The sequence below is a fragment of the Trachypithecus francoisi genome, unplaced genomic scaffold (genome assembly GCF_009764315.1).
Source record: "Trachypithecus francoisi isolate TF-2019V2 unplaced genomic scaffold, Tfra_2.0 Lachesis_group10, whole genome shotgun sequence".
NCBI lineage: Eukaryota > Metazoa > Chordata > Mammalia > Primates > Cercopithecidae > Trachypithecus > Trachypithecus francoisi.
In genome coordinates, this window is record NW_022681455.1 from 78,806,668 (window position 1) to 78,827,759 (window position 21,092).

Genomic DNA, 21,092 nt, shown 5'->3' on the forward strand with positions numbered 1-21,092 from the left:
TTTGTTGGTATGATAAGTGGAATTGAGCTGCTTTGTTGGTATGATAAGTGGAATTACAGACTGCTTTTCATGCTGTGTTCATATCACTAAGAATGAATCCCAAAGCTCCTTGTGTGTGGGAGGATGAGGGTGGCTGGAATCTTACCATGGAAGAATCAGGGATGAACAGTTTCCCTTTTACTGTTATATGCTGGTTACATACTGGGCTTCTGGGTATGAGTTCATTTGAAATAAACAGCACACACCTGTTTCAAGGACGGGCTTGAAAATGACTATTTTATTGCACTTAGCTCTTACCTTTTCTTTATTGAGACAGAGTCTCACTCTGTCACCAAGGTTGGAATGCATGGCACAATCTTGGCTGACTGCAACCTCCACCTCCTGGGTTGAAGCTATTCTCATGCTTCAGCCTCCCAAGTAGCTGGGATTACTGGCATGTGCCACCATGCCCAGCTAGTTTTTGCATTTTTAGTAGAGACAGGGTTTCGCCATGTTGGCCAGGCTGGTTTCAAACTCCTGACCTCAAGTGATCCGCCTGCCTTGGCCTCCCAAAATGCTGGGATTACAGGTGTGAGCCACCACTCACAGTCTGCTCTTAACATTTCATAAAAGTAGAAAAGTAAAATTGCTGATTCTAGTGTAACAAGTATAAGTCTCATAAATCAAAGATGGAATTCTAGTAGTATCTGAACAGCAGGAATATTTTGCCTTGGTTAGACATCCCTGGATGTAAGCTAACCTTCTGGTGTTCAATGAAGAAAAAAGACCACATTTATAAAATATGTATGAAATACTGAAAACCTACATTATAAAAAACTATGTCTAAATCACAGGGAATAATAGGGGTTTCTGTAACAGGGTTTTTTGTTTTGTTTTGTTTTAACTCTTTGGGCATAGACTGCTCCTTTAATGTGCAAATACGTTATTTAACTTTCACATTTCCCTTTAGCCCATGGTTTCCGGAATGTACCATGCACAAAAGGAGTGGAATAACGGGACAATATTGACTCATACAGTAAGCTCTTGTGTTCAGAGACAGTTCCACTAATGGGCATATAGCAAATATTTGTTGATTAATTGTAGCTTGTTAGGATTAATCCAACTTCTTAATTGATAGTTGTTTGCTGGTGTGTTTATCAGAGTCTCTTTTTCCTACGCCAGCTGTGTATGGAGTATGAAGAGCTTTGGCCTCTATGGAAATCCACTGGGACCTTTCCCTCTGGCGGTGTTTGCCACTGCTGATGTTAAATGTAAGCTCATTCCACAATATATGATGCTCAGATTTGAGGAAAGTCATCTTGCTACCTAGAATGGGAGCTTTATGGAAGCTTGTTAACATTGATACACTAATTACCAAATAATTGGAGAGGTTGTATACTTTTTGGAATGAGATACACATGCTACTCTCATATGTCTTTGGTGAGAACTTCTTACACTATATCCTTCCGGAAGGGCCACATGACAGTATTATCAGGAGTTTTTTTTTTTTTTTTTTTGAGACAGGGTCTTGCTTTGTCACCCAGGTTTGAGTACAGTGGCACAATCCTATCTCACTGCAGCCTTGACCCCTTTGGCTCAAGTGATCCTCCTGCCTCAGCCTCCCAAGTAGCTGGGATTACAGATGCCCACCACTGCACCTGGCTCATTTTTGTATTTTTTTGCAGAGACAGGGTCTCACTATGTTGCCCAGGCTGGTCTCTAACTCCTGCCTCAAGAGATCCTCCTTCCTTGTCCCTCCAAAGTGTTGAGATTACAGGCATGAGTCATCTTGCCCAGCCAGGATCAGGAGCTTTAAAAAAAGCTTACCTTTTCATCTAGAAATTCCACTTCTAGGGTTCTCCTATATAAATGACCAGATGAATGTGCAAAAATGACTGAATGAAGGTGTCTATTGTAGCATTTATTACAATAATAAAAAATATTGTAAATAACCTCAAAGTCTCAAATAGAAAAATGGTTAAAAAAGACAGGTTATAAAGGCAAAGGCTATTTTCTATGTTAAGTATTTATATGTCACTATGTGAATTCAGATTTTTAAAGTTTGAAGTTTTATACCAAAATGTTAACAATAATTATCTTTTGGTGATGGAGCTATCAGTGACTCAAATATTTTTATTTCTTTTATCCGACTTACCTGAATTTTCTAACTTTTTTTCTAAAATGACAATGTAGTTTTCTCTGTATATATCAATACAGGCCAGTCAACCCAACTTTAAAAGGTGAAGAGAGTACTTTTAATAACTACAAAATAAGTTTTGGTAAAAATTATTTGTTTTTGTTTTTGTTTTGGAAACAGGGTGTATCTCTGTCTCCCAGGCTGGAGTGCAGTGGCACAATCTCCACTTACTGCAACCTCTGCCTCCTGGGCTCAAGCCATCCTCCCACCTCAGCCTCCTAAGAGCAGCTAGACTACAGATGTGCGCCACATGGGCTAAGTTTTGTATTTTTTTCTTTTTTTTTTTTGGCAGATAGGAGGTTTCATCATGTTGCCCAGGATGGTCTCGAACTCCTGGGCTCAAGTCATCCTCCCACCTTGGCCTCCCCAAAGTTCTGGGATTACAGCCATGAGCTACTATGCCCAGCCAGTTTCGGTAAAAATTCTAAATCACTCTTTAAGAGCCATTTTACAGAGAATCCTATTTCTGAGGTCTGGATGTTAGCTAGAATATCCTGTTCCTAACTCATCTAAGGTTTCCCCTGGACCCTCCTCCTCACAAAAGTTCCCTGTTAAATCAAATACCACAGTTGCATATGATTCTTACCAAATAGGCTCTCCAGAAGGATTGAATGTAGAGGGCCGCTTCCTCTTCTGTCAGCAGGAGGGAGAGTGGGATTGGCGGCCGTGGGCTGAAAAGCAATAAAATGGTCATATGCCCATGAGAATCCAGTCCTTCAGCCTTGGCGTTGTCTTTGACAACATAATGACCTCTCTGATTAAGTGCTTCATCCATCCCCTTTCTTAGCAGGCAACAGTGTCATTTTAGATAGAAAAGTGTATGCTTGAGTTAGTGTTTATTATTTTAAAATCTGGGAAGGATTTTTTTTAAAAAACAGTGTAATCTTAAATCATTGTTAGCCTATTCTTCTTTTGAAGGACTCAGGCTGCTATACTTGCATTTTAGTCCTGAAGGTGCAGCATACATGTCACTGACATGAGACTATTGGGATACAATGCAAGAGACAGAGGAGCAGCTGCCTTTATGTACTGCAGTAGGACCGAGACATTAAATAAAGAGCTCTTTCTCCAAATTTCCATTGAAATTAAGGACTACAGTTCATCTCTTTCCTGAAAGGAACACTGGAATTTATCTCTGATTAGTGTGCATTCCAGGTTAATGTGGTTTAAATTCAAGCACATTTTTAAGTTCTGTTAACAACAGAAACATCAGGGGTTTGCTGTAGGTCTTGCTGCTCACCACACAGAATGCTAATCACTGAACTGATGAGTATTACCAGAGAAGAAGACTCTAATCTTAATCGAGTGCTACAGTCAGGAGGAGATGGGATCAATCCCAAATTCACCTCCCAAATGGACAAAAACTAGGGGTTTATATAGCAGGGAAGAAATGTGACAATGTGTAAGAAAACAAGAACTAGGGAGGAGCTAGGAAGCAATCATGATGAATGAGGGCTCTGGCATCTCATTGTCTAGATGTGGTGATCTGATGAGTTTCAGTTCTTTGATACTGCCTTTTCTTTTTTTTTTTTTTGAGAGGCCTGGGGGTCCTTCCCTGAGGAAGGAACTCAGATAAATTAAGTTTTAAGCTTTAAGACCAGAAGGGTCAATTTCTATGTTTATCCGAAAACAACAACAACAACAACAAAACTATGGGACGACTGGGTTGGTTTCACTGCTTCATCTTAATAAGAAATAAAATATCTCAAGTGCTGGATCAGTTGATAGTGTCTGCTCTTGTGGGATTTTTCATATTATGGGATTTTTCAAAAAAAGATACCACATTAAAAAATCAAGACTACTCTATTTTTCCCCCTAAAAGTTTAACAGAGGCACTAACAGATGACAAGGACTTACAAATCTGTCTTAATTCAGGTTCTTTATGTTTCCCCCAAAGCAAAACATAGCTGCCTCTGAAAAGCAAAGTCCAAGACAGTTCAGATATAAAAGAAAGAAACCCTCAAAGGATGTGGATCACATGGAGGCTGCTTCCAGTATAGCATCCCCAGAAATGACTTTGCAAGTAAGGGACTCCCAAGTGCCCTGGCCTCAAAACTACCCCAAATAACAGCTAGAGCTTAAAGTAACTCATGGCACAGACAGGTTGACTAACCTACCCAAGGTCACACAGCTTGTAGGTGCCTAGTCAGGATCTGGGCCCAGACCTCTACAATCCCAAAACCCAAGCATCCCTTACCATGGAGTGCTGACACACCAGGCCTCAACTGGGCAAATAAATGCAGATGCCCGGCCTGCCACAGACTGCAAAGCTAACTGGCAACAGTGCATGATTCTCCAGGACCCAAGGGTTTTATTTCCCTCCAAAAACTCTGACTTAAAAAAAGAAAAAGAAAAGCTTGATGTAGTATATTTGTTTGAGTGAATGAATGCTCTTTTGAATTATTCCAGAACCAAAGAAATCAAAGCCACAAAGAACACAGAAGTTATCAGCACTTTTCTAGTGAGTGCAGAGCTGTTGCCAGGCTCTGGTTTTCTGGCTGGACAGGTCCTTTTTAAGAGACCAAGTAAAGGTGATTCTTCCATTTCTTTCCCTCCCCTCCCTCCCTCCCTTCCTTCCTCTTTCTTTCTCTCTCTCTCTTTCTTCTTTTCTACCTTCCTTCCTCTCTCTCTCTCTCTTTCTTTCTTTCTGATGAAGTCTTACTCCGTCCTCCAGGCTAGAGTACGGTGGCATGATCTTGGCTCACTGCAACCTCTGCCTCCGGGATTCAAGCAATCCTCCTACCTCAGCATCCTGAGTAGTGGGACTACAGGAGCTCGCCACAATACTCAGCTAATTTTTGTATTTTTGGGTAGAGATGGGGTTTCACTGTGTTGGCCAGGTTGGTCTCGAACTCCTGACCTCAGGTGATCTGCCCACCTCTGCCTCCCAAAGTGCTGGGATTACAGGCACGAGCCATCATGCGCAGTCTCTTTTACATTTTTTAAGTAAATTTTCTTAAAATTGTAGAGACAGGGTCTCGCTATGTGGTCTCCAACTCTTGGCCTCAAGCAATCCTCCCACCTCGGCCTCCCAAAGCACTGGGATTACAGGCATGAGCCACCAGCCCAGCCCCGGCTCCCTGTTTTCCACATTAAATGTCTCTCCTCATCCAATGTCCTGATTCTCTATATCTCAGTTCTGTGACACCAACAAATCACATCCCTGAAGTAATTTCCCTTCACTAGTTAAAATTCAACAGATTCTAGAGAGACCTTGGTGTTTATAAGGAGACCTTGGTGTGTTGGCAGTGAATTCATGGGAATGATGCTCTAATGCATTCTCACTGGTTGATATTTACTGAGAACTTTCTGGATCCCCTCCCAGCAGCCTTGCTCCTCATGCTCCAGCCCTGCGGGCGTCACTGGTAGAGGGTCGTGACTGCAAGTTGTCCAGGTCCTTGGTGTTTTGAACAAAGAATTGTACAAAACGCCCAAGAAAGCAAAGAAAGAATGAAGCAACAAAAGAACGAAAGCAGGGATTTATTGAAAATGAAAGTACAAAAGTGCACTCCACAGTGTGGGAGCGGGCCCGAGCAGCGGCTCAAGGGCCCGGATACATAATTTCTTGGGTCCAAATACCCCCTACAAGTTTCCCATTGGCCACTTCATGCTCACCTCATGTAAACAAAGTAACTGGTAGCCAGCAATCAGTCTGATTGGTTGTAAAAAGCGGCCAACCAGAGGCTGAAGCGAAGTCACAAAATTATACTTCTATGCAAACAAAGATTCGGCCCGCAATCAGTCTGACTGGTTGCGGACAGCCAATTTCCCATCTGCTGCGCAGAAAATTTTGGGAGTTGAAAAGGGAGGAGTTTCTGGTCCTTTTGTTACTTAGGCACGGAAAGTTAGGTTTTCCTTTCAATTTAGTCCTAGGATGTGAGTCAGCCTTAGGTTCCCTGCCTCCAGACCCTATTCTCCTGCCTCATTGGCACTTAGCAGCTCCTCAAATATGCCGTGCTTCTCCCACCTCAGGGCCTTTGCTAAGGTGCTTTCCTCTGCCTCCAGTATCCCCCTACTCCTAGCCAGAGGCACCCTGTACAGAGGTCCTCGTTGTTCTCTGCTCAAGGGCACCCAGGTGATCGGCCAGAGGGTGCTAAAACCCAGCACCTGCTCTGCTCCTGGGTGTGTGGCCACATCTGCCCTAAGGTGAGGATACCTTTTCCTAATTTGCTCAAATGCACCTTGGGGCTGGTGAGAGGCCTGACACCTCTTTTTCCTGGTTCCCTCTTATTCCTGCTTCTGATCTCCTTTCAAATGTTATTGAGGCAGACACTGTGGCTCATGGGCCTGTAATCCTAGCACTTTGGAAGGCCGAGGACAGTGGATCACCTGAGGTCAGGAGTTCGAGACCAGTTCGGCCAGCATGGTGAAACACCATCTCTACTAAAAGTACAAAATTTAGCCAGCTGTGGTGGTGTGTGCCTTTAATCCCAGCTACTTGGGAAGGTGAGGCAGGACAATCGTTTGAACCTGGGAGGCAGAGGTTGCAGTGAGCCAAGATCGTGCCACTGCACTCCAGCCTGGGCAACAGAGCAAGACTCCATCTCAAAAAGAAAAAAAAGTAATTGAAAAATGTCCTTTGATTACATCAGGGCCCAAGGAAGCTTCCTGTAATTTTCCTTCCTGGTCCTTGGCCCAATTTGGAGATAGAAGTCCTTGTAATTACCTAATCAATGCTCGAATCTTCTACTGGTCTGAAAGCTCCACAAGGGTAGACATGGGTCCTGTGTTTGCTCCTCTTGGTGTCCCCGGCACGTAGGACAATGTCTGGCACACAGTAGGCACACTCAACAAATACTTGTGGAATGAGTAGTTGCCTCTGTGCCCAGCTGTGTGTGAAGCACTTTCTACACGTGATTTTGTTAAATTCACACAACATGAAAAATGAGTTGTTATCCTTTGTTTAGGGTTGAAACAACTGAGGCATAGAGGGGTAAAGGGACTCTGTGTTCAAGGTCATTGAGCGTTTCCAGCTGAGAATGCAAACTGCGCAGGAAACAGTGGCCCAGAGAGAAGACAGGGCCAGCTCACAAGGTCAGTAGCATAGAAGTCAGGGTCTAGCAGCTGCTGAGTGTTAAGGAGAAGAAAACACAAAGAAAAAAAAATGGGGGCAGGGAGGGTGGAGAATCACAGAAAACGCCCTCTTTGTTGAACTTTACAGTAATAACTTGGCAGATATTCATTTATCTGAACCTCCACAGGGAAATCCTATGTCAGGAAGGCTAAACAGAGTAGAATTTGTCACTTGTATTGGAGGGGAGATTTGATAGTGCCTTTCTGTTCAGCAGCAATTTTCCTGCTTTAAGTATGTTTTTCACAACTGATGTCATGAAATCCTCAAAGTAACAGTATTTCTGTTTCGGAATAGCAGCAGGAAAACAGAACTGCAAGTCTCAGAACACAACGGGTGAGCCCAAACAAAGGGCTTTCACCAGTAATGAAACCCTGAACTGCTTTGCATCACAACGACCTCTCCAAAAAGCAAAATGAGATTTCTAATAGGCCTTTAAGCAGTAATAAGAAGCCACCTTTAGTGACATCCCTGCTTTCATAGCTAGATAATGGGGCGCTGTCTAGCTCCCAAACCAAGAATAAGTATGAGAAAGCCATGGTAAATCAGGCCAAATAAAAAGGACTTACTCTTCGAAGAGTAGTCCTGGGAATTATCAATCATTTGACGGGCCAGCTTGAAGGGAGAGAAGCCACGCCAGGCCCTTTCCTCTCTCTTGGAATCAGTGCAACTGGCTTGAAGTCAAATAAAAATAAAGAGGCGACTGCTCATCACCAGGGAACTAGGGAGGGGAGAGACAAACACGTCAATCACAGAAGGAGGCAGCTGAGGTCTTAAAGTGCTTAAATCAGACATCCCCAAAGCAGACGTTTTTGCATGTTCAGACGGGCACGACAGGACTGCTGGGTATGTTTCCAAGGAGAATTGTTTTACTAGTAATGCTCATTTGTCATGTCCTCCTCCTTATTTTCTCAAATGTGAATACATTTGAACTGTAAGAATCAATGCTGGCTGGGCATGGTGGCTTCCGCCTGTAATCCCAGTACTTTGGGAGGCCGAGGTGGGTGGATCACCTGAGGTCAGGAGTTCCAGACCAGCCTGGCCAACATGGTGAAACTCCGTCTCTACTAAAAACACAAAAATCAGCCGGGCATGGTGGCGGGCGCCTGTAACCCCAGCTACTCAGGAGGCTGAGGCAGGAGAATCGCTTGAACCCAGGAGGTGGAGGTTGCAGTGAGCCGAGATCGCACCACTGCACTCCAGCCTGTGTGAAACAGTGAAACTCAGTCTCACACACACACAAAAAAAGAATAAATGCTATAATTCTGAGAAGGAACAAAAATTTATTTTTCTGATTGTGTTGTGTGTATATAAATGTATGTGCACATGTGCGCGCATATACATGCTTCTTTCCCCTTTTTCAGATGCAAAGTAAAAGCTCTGCAGGCCATGAAGATACAGCATGCTAACAAAATACACAATAAGAAAATCTGAGACGTTAGTCTTCATCAATTTCTTCATCCAGTTCAAAGATAATTAAAGAGGTGCCATCAAAAATCACATTTAATCAGAATAAAGAAGAAAGGAAGAAAGCTTGCTTGAGATTGAAAATGAAATTTTGGAATCAAAATTCTATCCACTTTTCTTTCTCTCTTTCTCTTTTCTTTTTTTGACAGGGTCTTGCTCTGTCACCCAGGCTGCAGTGTAGTGGCATGATCATAGCTCACTGCAGCCTCAAATTCCTGGGCTCAAGCCATCCTCCCACCTCAGCCTCCTAAACAGTAGAGATTACAGGTACTCACCACCATTCCCAGCTAATTTTTTTTTTTTTTTTTTGTATTTTTGTAGAGACAGTGTCTCACTGTATTGTCCAGGTTGGTCTCGAACTCCTGGGCTCAAGTGATCCTCCCACCTTGGCCTCCCAAAGTGCTGGATTACAGGCAGGAGCCACTGTGCCCAGGCTCTCCATTTTTCTTTTCTTTCTTTTTTTTTTTTTTGAGACGTAGTCTCTGTTGCCCAGGCTGGAGTGCAATGGTGCGATCTCGGCTCACTGCAACCTCCACCTCCCAAGTTCAAGCGATTCTCCTGCCTGAGCCTCCTGAGTAGCTGAGATTCTAGGCATGCACCACCATGCCCGGCTAATTTTTGAATTTTCAGTAGAGATGGGGTTTACCATGTTGGTTAGGCTGGTCTCGAACTGCTGACCTTGTGATCTGCCCGCCTCAGCGTCCCAAAGTGCTGGGATTACAGGTGTGAGCCACCGTGCCCGGTCTTCCACTTTTCATTAACCAAGAGATTAAGTTGTTTTCTTGGAACATGAAAGCACAACCCAGATATAAAGCCATTTACAAAGATGGCACATGCTCTAAATCAATCAACATGAAGTTTTGCAATTCACTAATATTTGATAATGGCCACTTGTCACAGTCAGCAAGAGACCTGACCCAGTTCTCGCCTTCCATCCTAACTGGCTTACCAAATGCTCTATATTGAGGCATCGCATTTTTTTTTTTCTTGACAGAGTCTTCTTGCTCTGTTGACCAGGCTGGAGTGCAGTGGCATGATCTTGGCTCACTGCATCCTCCACTGCCCGGGTTCAAGTAATTCTCCTTCCTCAGCCTCCCAAGTAGCTGGGATTACAGGCGCCTGCCACCACACCTGGCTAATTTTTGTATTTTTAGTAGAGATGGGGTTTCACCATATTGGCCAGGCTGGTCTCAAATTCCTGACCTCAAGTATCCACCCACCTCAGCTTCCCAAGGTGCAGGGATTACAGGCATGAGCCACCAGACCTGGCTGAGGCATCACATTCTTGACTTATAAACTTAAAATATTATAAAAAGTACAACAGAGGTTATCTGGAATGGTACTCCCCGACCATATGGTGACTAGCTGTTAGGATGGAATCTCATAGGATTCTTTCAATTCCAGCCTTCTGTGAACACACAAATAGCTCCAAAACCTGTGGAACATTACTCTCTGTAGCCTTAAAGCATATTTAGAAATCATGGTTACCAGGATATGATGTTGCTTTGGCCCCTTCACTAATCTCCACCCTGGGAGATCAACAAGCGGTTATTACCCCAGCATCAGGCTGAATCATCCTCCTACTTACACACAGAGCTGAGTCCCATTTTACCAACTCCATCATTGAAGCTGCATACGTGTCCAGATAACAGAATTTACCAAGCAGCAAAGTGCAAGACCACGTGCTCCCATGTGGGTTTCAGATGTAACCATTTTTTTAAAAAACCAAGGCTGTGATACTTGGTATTTCTTGATAAAATATGCCCAGATTGTGGTGTTATTTCACGTCTTTGTAACTGATTACACATTTTCTCTAGTGTGACTAAATGAAAAGTTTAAGGAGACCCACCTACTCCCCAGTCTCCCTCCCCTGGATTTAAAGGGTGGGCCCAGGCACGGGGGATGTTCAGAAGAGCAGACCACCTCCCTCCCCACCCTTTTCAAACCTCTCACAGGGGATCTTTACCTTTTTTGTGTCACGGATCCCTTCCTACTTTGGTGGTTTGGATTCCTTCTCACAATAATGTTTTTAACAACATAAAAGTAAATACATAGGATTACGGCAAACCAATTATATTGAAATAAAGGTATCAAAATATTAAAATAAGAGCTGGTGATACAGTAATACATGTGCTTCTAAATTATGCAGTAAATAACGAGAGCTAATAGCAGGCCAATTAACTACTGTAATTTGAAAGGTGTGACAAGTGTAAATGGTATTTCTCGATCTCTGCAACAACTGTAATGTGACATGAGATGTGTCTGTGGTTGCTGTCAGGGACAAACTCACGGGTACTATGGAAACTACTGAGGTTTGTTGCCCACATTCATACTTAAAGGAGACGCTGGATTTAAGTGAGAGATTAGTGAAAATAAAGAGGGAATTTATTGTCCCTTCCAAGTTCTGGGACCCCTGAATCATAGACAGTTAGTTGTGGCTGGAGCTGGGGAAAGATGGGTTTTATATCCAGTCGGAGACTGAAGACTAAGGATTTAAAAATAAACAGGATGGGCCAGGTGCAGTGGTTCATGCCTATAATCCCAGCACTTAGAGAGGCCAAGGAGGGAGGATGGCTTGAGGTCAGAAGTTCAAGATCAGCCAGGGCAACACGGTCTCTATAAAAAACATAATAAATTTTTGGCCAGGCACAGTGGCTCACGCTTGTAATCCCAGCACTTTGGGAGGAGGAAGCGGGCAGATCACTTGAGGTCAGGAGTTCGAGACCAGCCTGGCCAACATAGTGAAACCTTATCTCTACAAAAAATACAAAAATTAGCCAGGTGAGGTGGTGCCTGCCTATAGTCCCAGCTACTTGGGAGGCTGAGGCAGGAGAATCACTTGAACTTGGGAGGCAGAGGTTGCTGCGAGCCGAGAGCGCACCACTGCACTCCAGCCTGGATGACAGAGCAAGACTCCATCTCAAATAAATAAATAAATAAATAAAAATTTAAAAAATACTTGTGATTTAAAAAAATAACCAAGAGGCTGGGCGCGGTGGCTCATGCCTGTAATCTCAGCACTTTGGGAGGCCGAGGCAGGTGGATCACAAGGTCAGGAGATCGAGACCATCCTGGCTAACACGATGAAACCCTGTCTCTACTAAAAATACAAAAAATTAGCCAGGCATGGTGGTGTGCGCCTATAGTCCCAGCTACTTGGAGGCTGAGTCAGGAGAATGGCGTGAACCTGGGAGGCGGAGCTTGCAGTGAGCCAAGATTGTGCCACTGCACTCCAGCCTGGGCGACAAAGCGAGACTCTGTCAAAAAAAAAATAAAAAACAAAAAAACAAAACAAAACAAAACCGAGATAAATCCTAATGGTGAAGTGAGATGATCTAAAAAGAGAGAGTGACCAGAAAGTTATGGAATTTGGCCCAAAATTATTAAAGAGCTGCTATCCAGATGGCAGATGGAGTCAATGTAATATAGTGTGGTGGTTAATGGGAAAAAAGAAAAAACTTTTCATATTTTTATTCCCAATAATTTGTGATTTTTCAGTATACCCATTAAATTTTCAAAAGAGAACTGTTATTTCCCCACTCTGTTTCAGTAAAGGGATCCCATTCAGCCAGTTGCTCAGGCCTGAAATCTCTGTTGCATTCTTGACTCCTCTCTCTCCTCCAGCATCCAGTCCATCAACAAGTCTTAGTTCCAACCTCAAAACATGTCCCAAATCCAATTTATTTTACTTCCTCCTCTCCATGAGGGCATCATGTCTTCACTGTAGTTGCATCCCTGTATGCACTATTAGGTTGATTTCAGTCAATACCCTATCCAGCTGCCGGGCTGATCTCTTTAACAGATAAACTAAAGGCTGGGTGTGGTGGCTCATGTCTGTAATCCCAGTACTTGGGGAGGCTGAAGTGGGAGGACTGCTTGAGGGCAGGAGATCAAGGCTGCAGTGAGCTATGATTGTACCACTGCACTCCAGCCTGGACAAAAGAGTAAGACCCTGACTCAAAAAAAATGTTTGTGTGTTGTTTTAAGCACCAACTTTGTGATGATATCTTGCAGTAGCCCTAGGAAACTAACATACTAATTCCCATCTTATGATCCTTAATCACATATGCAAAGTCCCTCCTTCTGCCATATAAGGAAACATATATATTTACAAGGTCTGGGGATTGAATGTGGACATCTTGAGGCACTAAAAGGAAAAATATTTGTTTCTCTACTCACAAGACTTCTGACACCAAATATGTGGGTTTTTCACACCAAGTAATTCTCCAGTTCTCTGCAGATACTACCTGGGCATCCTACAATTTATTATTTATTTATTTATTTATTTTTGAGACAGGGTCTCACTGTGTTGTCCAGGCAGGAGTGCAGTGGCATGCTAATGGCTTGCTGCAGTCTCCATCTCCCAGGCCCAAGTGATTCTCTCCCCTCAGCCTCCGGAGAAGCTGGGACTACAAGTGTGTGCCATCACATCCAGCTAATTTAAAAAATTTTTTGTAGAGATGGGGGTCTCACTATGGTGCCCAAGCTGGTTGCAAACTCCTGACCTTACGCAATTGTCCTGCCTCGGCCTCCCAAAGTGCTGGGATTACAGGCACTACAATTTAATTTAACTCTGACACTAACTACCCACAGTTAGTGCAGATCCCACAGAAGGCCCACAGGATAAGGGCTTAGTCCCACAAGAATACCTTCCATTACAGATGCCAGTCACAAGGAATGGGTCTTCAGGTTATTCACACTTCTGTCTGATGTGGCTACACATTGGGGGCTCCCACAACCCCCTCCTCAAGTTCGATAATTTTCTACAACAGCTGACAGAACTCAGGGAAAACACTTTACTAAATGGTGGGGCAAAGATTGGAGTCTAGATGTGCCTGCCGTACTGCTTCGCACAGGCTCTCTGAACTGGTTCCTTTTTTTTTTTTTTTTGAGACGGTATCTCGCACTGTCACCCAGGCTGGAGTGCAATGGCACGATCTCAGCTCACTGCAACTTTGGCCTCCCAGGTTCAAGCAATTCTCCCACCTCAGCCTCCCGAGTAGCTGGGACTACAGGTGTGCACCATCACGGCCAGCTAATTTTTGCATTTTTTAAAGTAGAGACGGGGTTTCACCACGTTGGCCAGACTGCTCTCAAACTCTTGACCTCAAGTCATCCACCAGTCTCAGCCTCCCAAAGTGCTAGGATTACAGGTGTGAGCCACCGTGCCCGGCCCTGAACTGGTTCTTAAACAGCCATGGAGAAACAGCAGGAAGAAAGAACGGAAGCAGTACTGAGTGCCCCTGAGAAAGGGCCAAACACATGTCAAACCTCCAGCAAGAGGGAGTCACTAGAGAGTTTATACATCTCAGCATGTCCCAAATTCAGGAAACAGCTTTCCTTCCTCCCTCTATTTGAAGATGAATGTGAATATAAAAAGCAAATATGATTTACTATCCTCTTGGGACTCTCTGGCCTCCGAAATTACTGACACAGAAATCTACTCTTCTATAACACAAAATAAAAGGATTTTTTTTTCCATCAAGAGGACATGACAGCAAATTTTCCACCGTGCCACCATTTAATTATAATCTTTAGTATGAAATGCAGTTTCTTGTGCCACTCTGAAGGCAGGAGCATTTTCAGTTCCACTATCAGCTTCAGCACAAATAGATCATCATACGGCTGGAGCTTGTCCTCAAATGACACGGTAACATTTTTGTTTTCACCTCCGCTTTTGGTCACAAGATACCTTTCATCAACATGAACATATCATAGGTTCCCTGCCCCCCCACCACCTTTTTTTTTTTTTACTCAAGAATAAAACTTAGCTGAAAAGACATTTCCCCCAAAGCAATCTTTTCTTTTCAAAAACACAATCTTTGTTTCATCGAAGGTCTCAGTTTTAATGATGTCTTTCATGACCCTTCCCTTCTGGGACATGAGACCAGAAAGGCAGTGGTGCACTTTTGTTTATTTAGTTATTTATTTTTGCAAATGAATCTGACCGATTCTCAGGGCCATTCTTTTTGGCCAAAATAGAAATTTAAACTTTTTCTCTTCTTAATGTGCTAGCAAATAATTTCATTGCCTCTGATTTGCTGGTTGAATCACGACCATATACTACAAAAGAGGATGGTGCTGGATTCATAAACAGGACTGAAGCCAACGGGAGATATGACATCATCCACCCCTGCTGAAAGGTAAGGACAAAAACACTCTCATCACACTTCAATTAGAGTATGTGGCTGACCGTTTTTTTGTTTGTCTGTGTATTTGTTTTTGAGATGGAGTCTCACTGTATCACCCAGGCTGGAGTGCAGTGGCACCATCTCGGCTCACTGCAACCTCTGCTTCTCGGATTCCAGCGATTCTCCTGCCTCAGCCTCTCGAGTTGCTGGCATATTACAGGCATGCACCACAATGCCTGGATAATTTTTTTGTATTTTTAGTAGAGACGGAGTTTCATCATATTGGCCAGGATGGTCTCAAACTCTTGATCTCAGGTGATCTGCCCATATTGGCCCCCCAAAGTGCTGGGATTCTAGGCGTGGCCACCGTGCCTGGGACATGGCATCTTTCAACCTGTCTCACACAGCCAGGTTTCTCCCTGTCTCACTACTGATCACTTTAAGGACCAGGTGACAGAAGGGGCAGTAGAGCAGGGTAATTAGCCATGCTCTTAACAGTGCGTAGACTCTGCAGCCAGGTTGCCTATGTTCAAATCCTGCCTACGCTATGCACTGGCTTGAGATCCTGGGCAAAGACTTAATTTCTCTCTGCCTCAGTTCTTTCTTAGAAATATGCCTGTGGGCCAGATGTAGTGGCTTATGCCTGTAATCCCAGCACTTTGGGAGGCCAAGGCAGGTGGATCACCTGAGGTCAGGAGTTTGAGACCAGTCTGGATAACACAGTGGAACCCCATCTCTACTAAAAATACAAAAATTAGTTGGGCATGGTGGTGGGTGCCTATAGCCCCAGCTAGTTGGGAGGCTGAGGCAGGAGAATCGCTTGAAATGGGGAGGAAGAGATTGCAGTGAGCCTAGATCGTGCCACTGCACTCTAGCCTGGATAACAGAAATAGACTCAGTCTAAAAAAAAAAAAAAAAAAAAAAGCTAGTGTTCACCAAATATCCACATGTTCCTTTACATATCCCTGCCTCCCCTGCAACTGGTTTGAAGCCATGCTCTGTAAAGAGAGGTGAGAAGGTTAAGAACCTTCTAGACTGAGAAGGTTAAGAGCTGAGGGACCTCCTACATTCTTTTCTTCCTTTGCGTCAGTGACCTCAGAAGTAAGAGCAATGTCCAACCTACAACAATCTTCTTGTGAGCAAGAAATAAGCTGTTATTGCGTTAAGCCACTGGTATTTTGGTATTGTTTATAACTGCAATCTAGCCTAGCCTAGCCTAATACAACGGGGATACTACGATTTTCTACTTTGTAGGGTTGTGATGTAAGTTACAATAGGTAATATTTGTAAAGAGCCCAGAATAATACCCAAGTAAACACTAAGTAAATGCTTGGTAGGTAGGTAGGCAAATATATAAATACACAGACAGACAGACAGAAGGAAGTAGTTGCCTTATGAGCTGCTTATGTTATGAGGGGTATACAAAATTGAAAACAACTGAGTAAAGAGCTGAGTCATGTGTCCTATTTTGTACATCACCTCTAGAGTAAAATGGCAAGAATTGCTTGCATTTAAAATTTTTTTTTTTTTGATACAGAGTTTCACCCTGTTGCCCAGGCTGGAGTACAGTAGTGTAATCTCAGCTGACTGCAACCTCTGCCTCCCAGGTTCAAGTGATTCTCCTCCCTCAGCCTCCGGAGTAACTGGGGTTACAGGCACGTGCCACCACGCCTGGCTAATGTTTTGTATCTTTAGTAGAGATGGGGTTTCACTATGTTGGCCAGATTGGTCTCGAACTCCTGACCTCGTGATCCACCTGCCTTGGCCTCCCAAAGTGCTGGAATTACAGGCAAGGGGTAAGACACCGTGCCCAGCCTTAAAAATTCTTATCCCTTTCCCTTTCTTCCCCTCTCTGTCTTTCTCTCTTCTTCCCAAGAGCATATCATTGAATTAGCATAAATGAAGTACACATACACTTCAATTCAACTATACACAGTATGTCTCTCCATGAAAACAGGAACCATGTGTGTCTGTTTCCATGTGTCATGTTTCCATGGCACATAGTAGATGTTTCATAAATGGTAGCCAGCTCACTTATGAATATGCCTGCTCCACAATTTTAGAGCATATTTAAGCATTCAATAATTATTAGCTGGGCTGGGCACAGTGGCTCACGCCTGTAATCCCAGCACTTTGGAAGGCCAAGGTGGGTGGATTAGTTGAGCTCAGGAGTTCCAGACCAGTCTGGGCAACGTGGTGAAATCTACAAAAATTAGCCAGGCATGGTGGTGCACACCTGTAGTCCCAGCTACTTGGGAGGGTGGGGCAGGAGGATAGCTTGAGCCCAGGAGGCAGAAGTTGCAGTGAGCCAAGATCACATCACTGCACTCCAGCCCGAACAACAGAGTAAGACTCTGTCTTTTTTTTCAGACAGTAAGACCCTGTCTCAAAAAAAAAAAAAAAAAAAGGTATTAGCTGCATAAATGAACAAATAATACAAATAATTCCCTTTAGCTGGAACATACCTGCTTGGTATATGTACCAATAATAAAATATATAATAGTTGGCACTAGGATTCCTCTTAGGTGGGGAACTTTGTTCAGATGAAAGGCCATTTTTCAGATGGAAAAACTGAGGCTGGAAGCATTAAGTCATCTTTGCCCAAAGTAATACAGTTGGAAGTGGTGGAGCTGGGTTTAGAATGCAGGGGTGTGATTCTAGTGCTTCCAAGCTCCTAACGACCACACTACACTGCCACTTCTTTGACTTCTAAAACATTCCTACACTTCCTTTGGCAACTGTGGGATTTGACTCACCGCCATCTTCTTCAGCTGTCTCCCCTTAGTGTTCTTAGCTACTTCATTATCTATGCTGATAATGCCCGCAACACCATGACTTTGGGTCCACATGTTTCCAATGACCCCTACCTTCCCTCCGGGTCAGCCACCCAACAGAAAGGTCACATCTTAGAATGGTTCATCACTGAAGACTGTCACATATCAAGTTCCTGAATTCCTGATGTAATCATAAACTTTTCTCTCCTTCCATCTTTCCCACCTACTATTTACTTCTAATTATGTTGGTTTTTTTTTTCTTTTACATGAGACCATGGTTTGGGAAGGTTATTGGTGTCCACCTGAAACGGGATCAACAAACCGTAGCTCATGGGCCAAATCTGGCCCACCACCTGTTTTTGTGAATAAAGTATTATTGGAACACAGCCACACCCATTCATTCACATATGGTACATCTATGGCTGCTTTCATGACACAACTAGGGAGTTGAGTAACTGAAAGACTGTCTGTGGCTTGCAAAGCCTAAAAGACTTACTATCCTCTACAGAAAAGTTTGCTGACCCTTGACATAGAAAGCCATGTCCTTGTTCCCCAGGAACTCTGAGATTATTGGAGACTTGTTCTTTAGAACAAACTCAAGACTCTGATCATGTTAATCCTCCTTCTCATTGTTTCTGGGGAAAATGGGTGTGGATTTGGTGGGGGGGTTGGATTTACCTGAAACTAACATAAGAGAATTGGTTGGGAAATTGTGCACATTTAAAGCCAGGTCTCTGGAGGGGCGACCGAGACCTTCTCAGCACCACAACACTTGTCAGTTGGGCTGCACCTGCCATCTCCCCTTCCCCCAGGGCCATTTTCCCTCAGTGCCATTTGAGTTTCTCAGCATGATCATAGGAAAACTCAGACCTCCATTGTCTGTCACTCCAGCCACCTCCAGTAGGGAATGGCCCCCAGCCCTCCTGGTTCACTGCCCTCCAGTAGATACCTCCTTGCCCAGGGCACATCTCCTACACTATCAAGTGCTCATAAGGAGCTTTGAACAATCTCATTTTAATGTGTTTTTAATTATTATTTTTTTTGAGACAGTATCTCACTGTGTCACCCATGCTGGATTGAGCAGCAGAACCACAGCTCACTGTATCCTAAACCTCTGGGGCTCAAGAGATCCTCCCACCTCAGCCTCCTGAGTAGCTGGGACCACAGGTGAGCACCATCATGATCAGCTGATGTTTGATTTTTTATAGAGATGGGGTCTCACTATGTTTCCCAGGCTGGTCCAAACTCCTGGGCTCAAGCAATCCTTCTGCCTCAGCCTCTCAAAGTGCTAGGAGGCATGAGCCACTGCACCTGGCCCTAATCTCATTTAAAAAAACTTTTGTTATAGAAATTTTAAAAGCTATACAAAAGTAGACAGAAAAAATTAAAATGAATCCATGTCTCCATCAACCAGCTTCAATTATACTGTTCTCCATGTCAGTTAATGGTAGCTTCCCTCCCTCACCCCTGTCTATAGAATATGTAATTTCATATAGAAATATTTTGGCATGTTTCTCTAAAAAGTAATAACTTTTTAATCATGACTATGAAATCAGTATTCTCATCATCATGTTAAATAATAATTTTTTATTTCATCAACTATTAAGTGTTCAAATTTTCAGCTGTCTCCAATTTTTTATATTGTTTCTTTGAATTGGGATCCAATTAAGATCCACACATTAGAATCTTTAAAAACAAATTGTCTTAATTCTAAGACGGACCCCACTACCCTCATCTTAGTGTTTCTGAGTTTGGTATGTTTCTTACTTTCAATGTGAACACCTAATGTAGGGTTTCTTTCGAAAGTTGGTTGCTAAAGCGTTAACATAATTCAGAAAATATGGTAATTTATGATTTAAAAATGTAAGACATTCTTTAAAAAGGAAACAATGCTTTCACTTGTACCTACGATCCCCTGGGCCCAGTCTAGACCTTTTACTAGATTAGCTTTGCCAGTCTTCAACTCTGATTTTACCAACCATCTGTTCTCCACCCCCTTTCCAGAGCTGTGGAGGGTTGCTGGAGACAATCACATAAGCAGGCTGTTTATATGCACCACAAATTCAGGCCATCAGCTGGTCCATCCCTATTTATCCCTCATTGATTCCCTGTCGGTTTCACCACAGCAGCTGTTGCAACCCCCTCTCCTCCTCCATAAACCTCTGCCTCCCTCTCAGCAGATGCCTTCACACCTATATGAATGTGAACGTGAGTGACAGCACCCACCATGAACTTTCTCGGTGCTTCTCTCTCCACCTCAACTTCTCTCTCATTCTTAGCTCTGGTCTCAGAGGAATACTTACAAATTTTTTTTATATCTATATACATATGGAGATACATAGAAAAGTATCTGAAAAGTTCACCAAAATGTCAACAATGGTTATATCTGGGAGGCTGGCTCTTGGGTGATCTGTGCCTTTTTCTTTTTTCTGCTTTGTTTGAATTTTTTCACTCAGCATGTATCATTTTTATTATACAAAACCTGGAATACTATTTTAAAATGTAAGCGATCTTCAGCAACATGTAGGTGATCTCTAAGAGAAAGGGACTTTAAATGTTTCCACATTCTCCATTATCCTTTGTGGTAGGCAGAATTTGGGTCCTAAAGATGTCTACATCAAAATTCCCGGCAACTGGTTGGGCGTGGTGGCTTAAAACTACAATCCCAGCACTTTGGGAGGCCAAGGCAGGCAGATTGCTTGAGCTCAGGAGTTTGAGACCCACCTGGGCAACATGCCAAAACACTGTTTCTACCAAAAATACAAAAATTAGCTGGGTGCGATGGCATGCACCCGTAGCCGCAGCTCCTCAGGAGGCTGAGGTGGGAGGATGGCTTGAGTCCAGGAAGTCAAGGCTGCAGTGAACTGTGATTGTGCCACTGCAGTTCAGCCTGGGCAACAGAGGGAGACCCTGTCACCCTCTCATCCCTCCCAAAAAATTCCCAGAACCTGTGAATATGTTACCTGACAATGGCAAAAGAAACTTTGCAGATGCGATTAAGTCAAGGATTTTGCAATGGGAAGGTTATCCTGAATTATCTAGGTGAGCTAATGTAATCACAGGAGTCCTTAAAAGTGGAAGATGGAGGCAAAAGAGAGTCAGAGAGGACAGGTGAGATGGCTCACACCTATAATCCCAGCACTTTAGGAGGTTGAGGCAGGTGGATCACTTGAGACCAGGAGTTTGAGTTCAGCTTGGCCAACATGATGAGACCCTGTCTCTACTAAAAATACAAAAATTAGTCGGGTATGGTGGCACATGCCTGTAATCCCAGCTACTTGGGAGGGTGAGACAGGAGAATCACTTGAACTTGGGAGACAGAGGTTGCAGTGAGCCAAAATTTCATAACTGCACTCCAGCCTGGGTGACAGAGTTAGACCCTGTCACCCCCGCCCCCCAAAAAAGAAAGAGTCAGAGAGATATGACTAAGAAAGAGGGTCAGAGAGATGCAACATTGTTGGCTTTGAAGAGGA

At 43.6% G+C, this 21,092-nt stretch overlaps 1 protein-coding gene across 2 annotated transcripts in view; it reads right to left on the bottom strand.

Annotated features, from left to right (window-relative positions):
- The window catches only part of IQCK (IQ motif containing K), a 141,672-nt gene that overhangs the window by 68,242 nt on the left and 52,338 nt on the right, over positions 1-21,092 (bottom strand). For both annotated transcript variants that reach the window (XR_004438847.1, XM_033217863.1), the window contains exon 7: positions 2,763-2,847. Coding sequence is in view for 1 of the 2 variants with exons in the window: in XM_033217863.1 (XP_033073754.1) it covers positions 2,763-2,847 (85 nt within the window). In the remaining variant the exon portion in view is untranslated. The remainder of the gene's footprint in view (positions 1-2,762; positions 2,848-21,092) is intronic.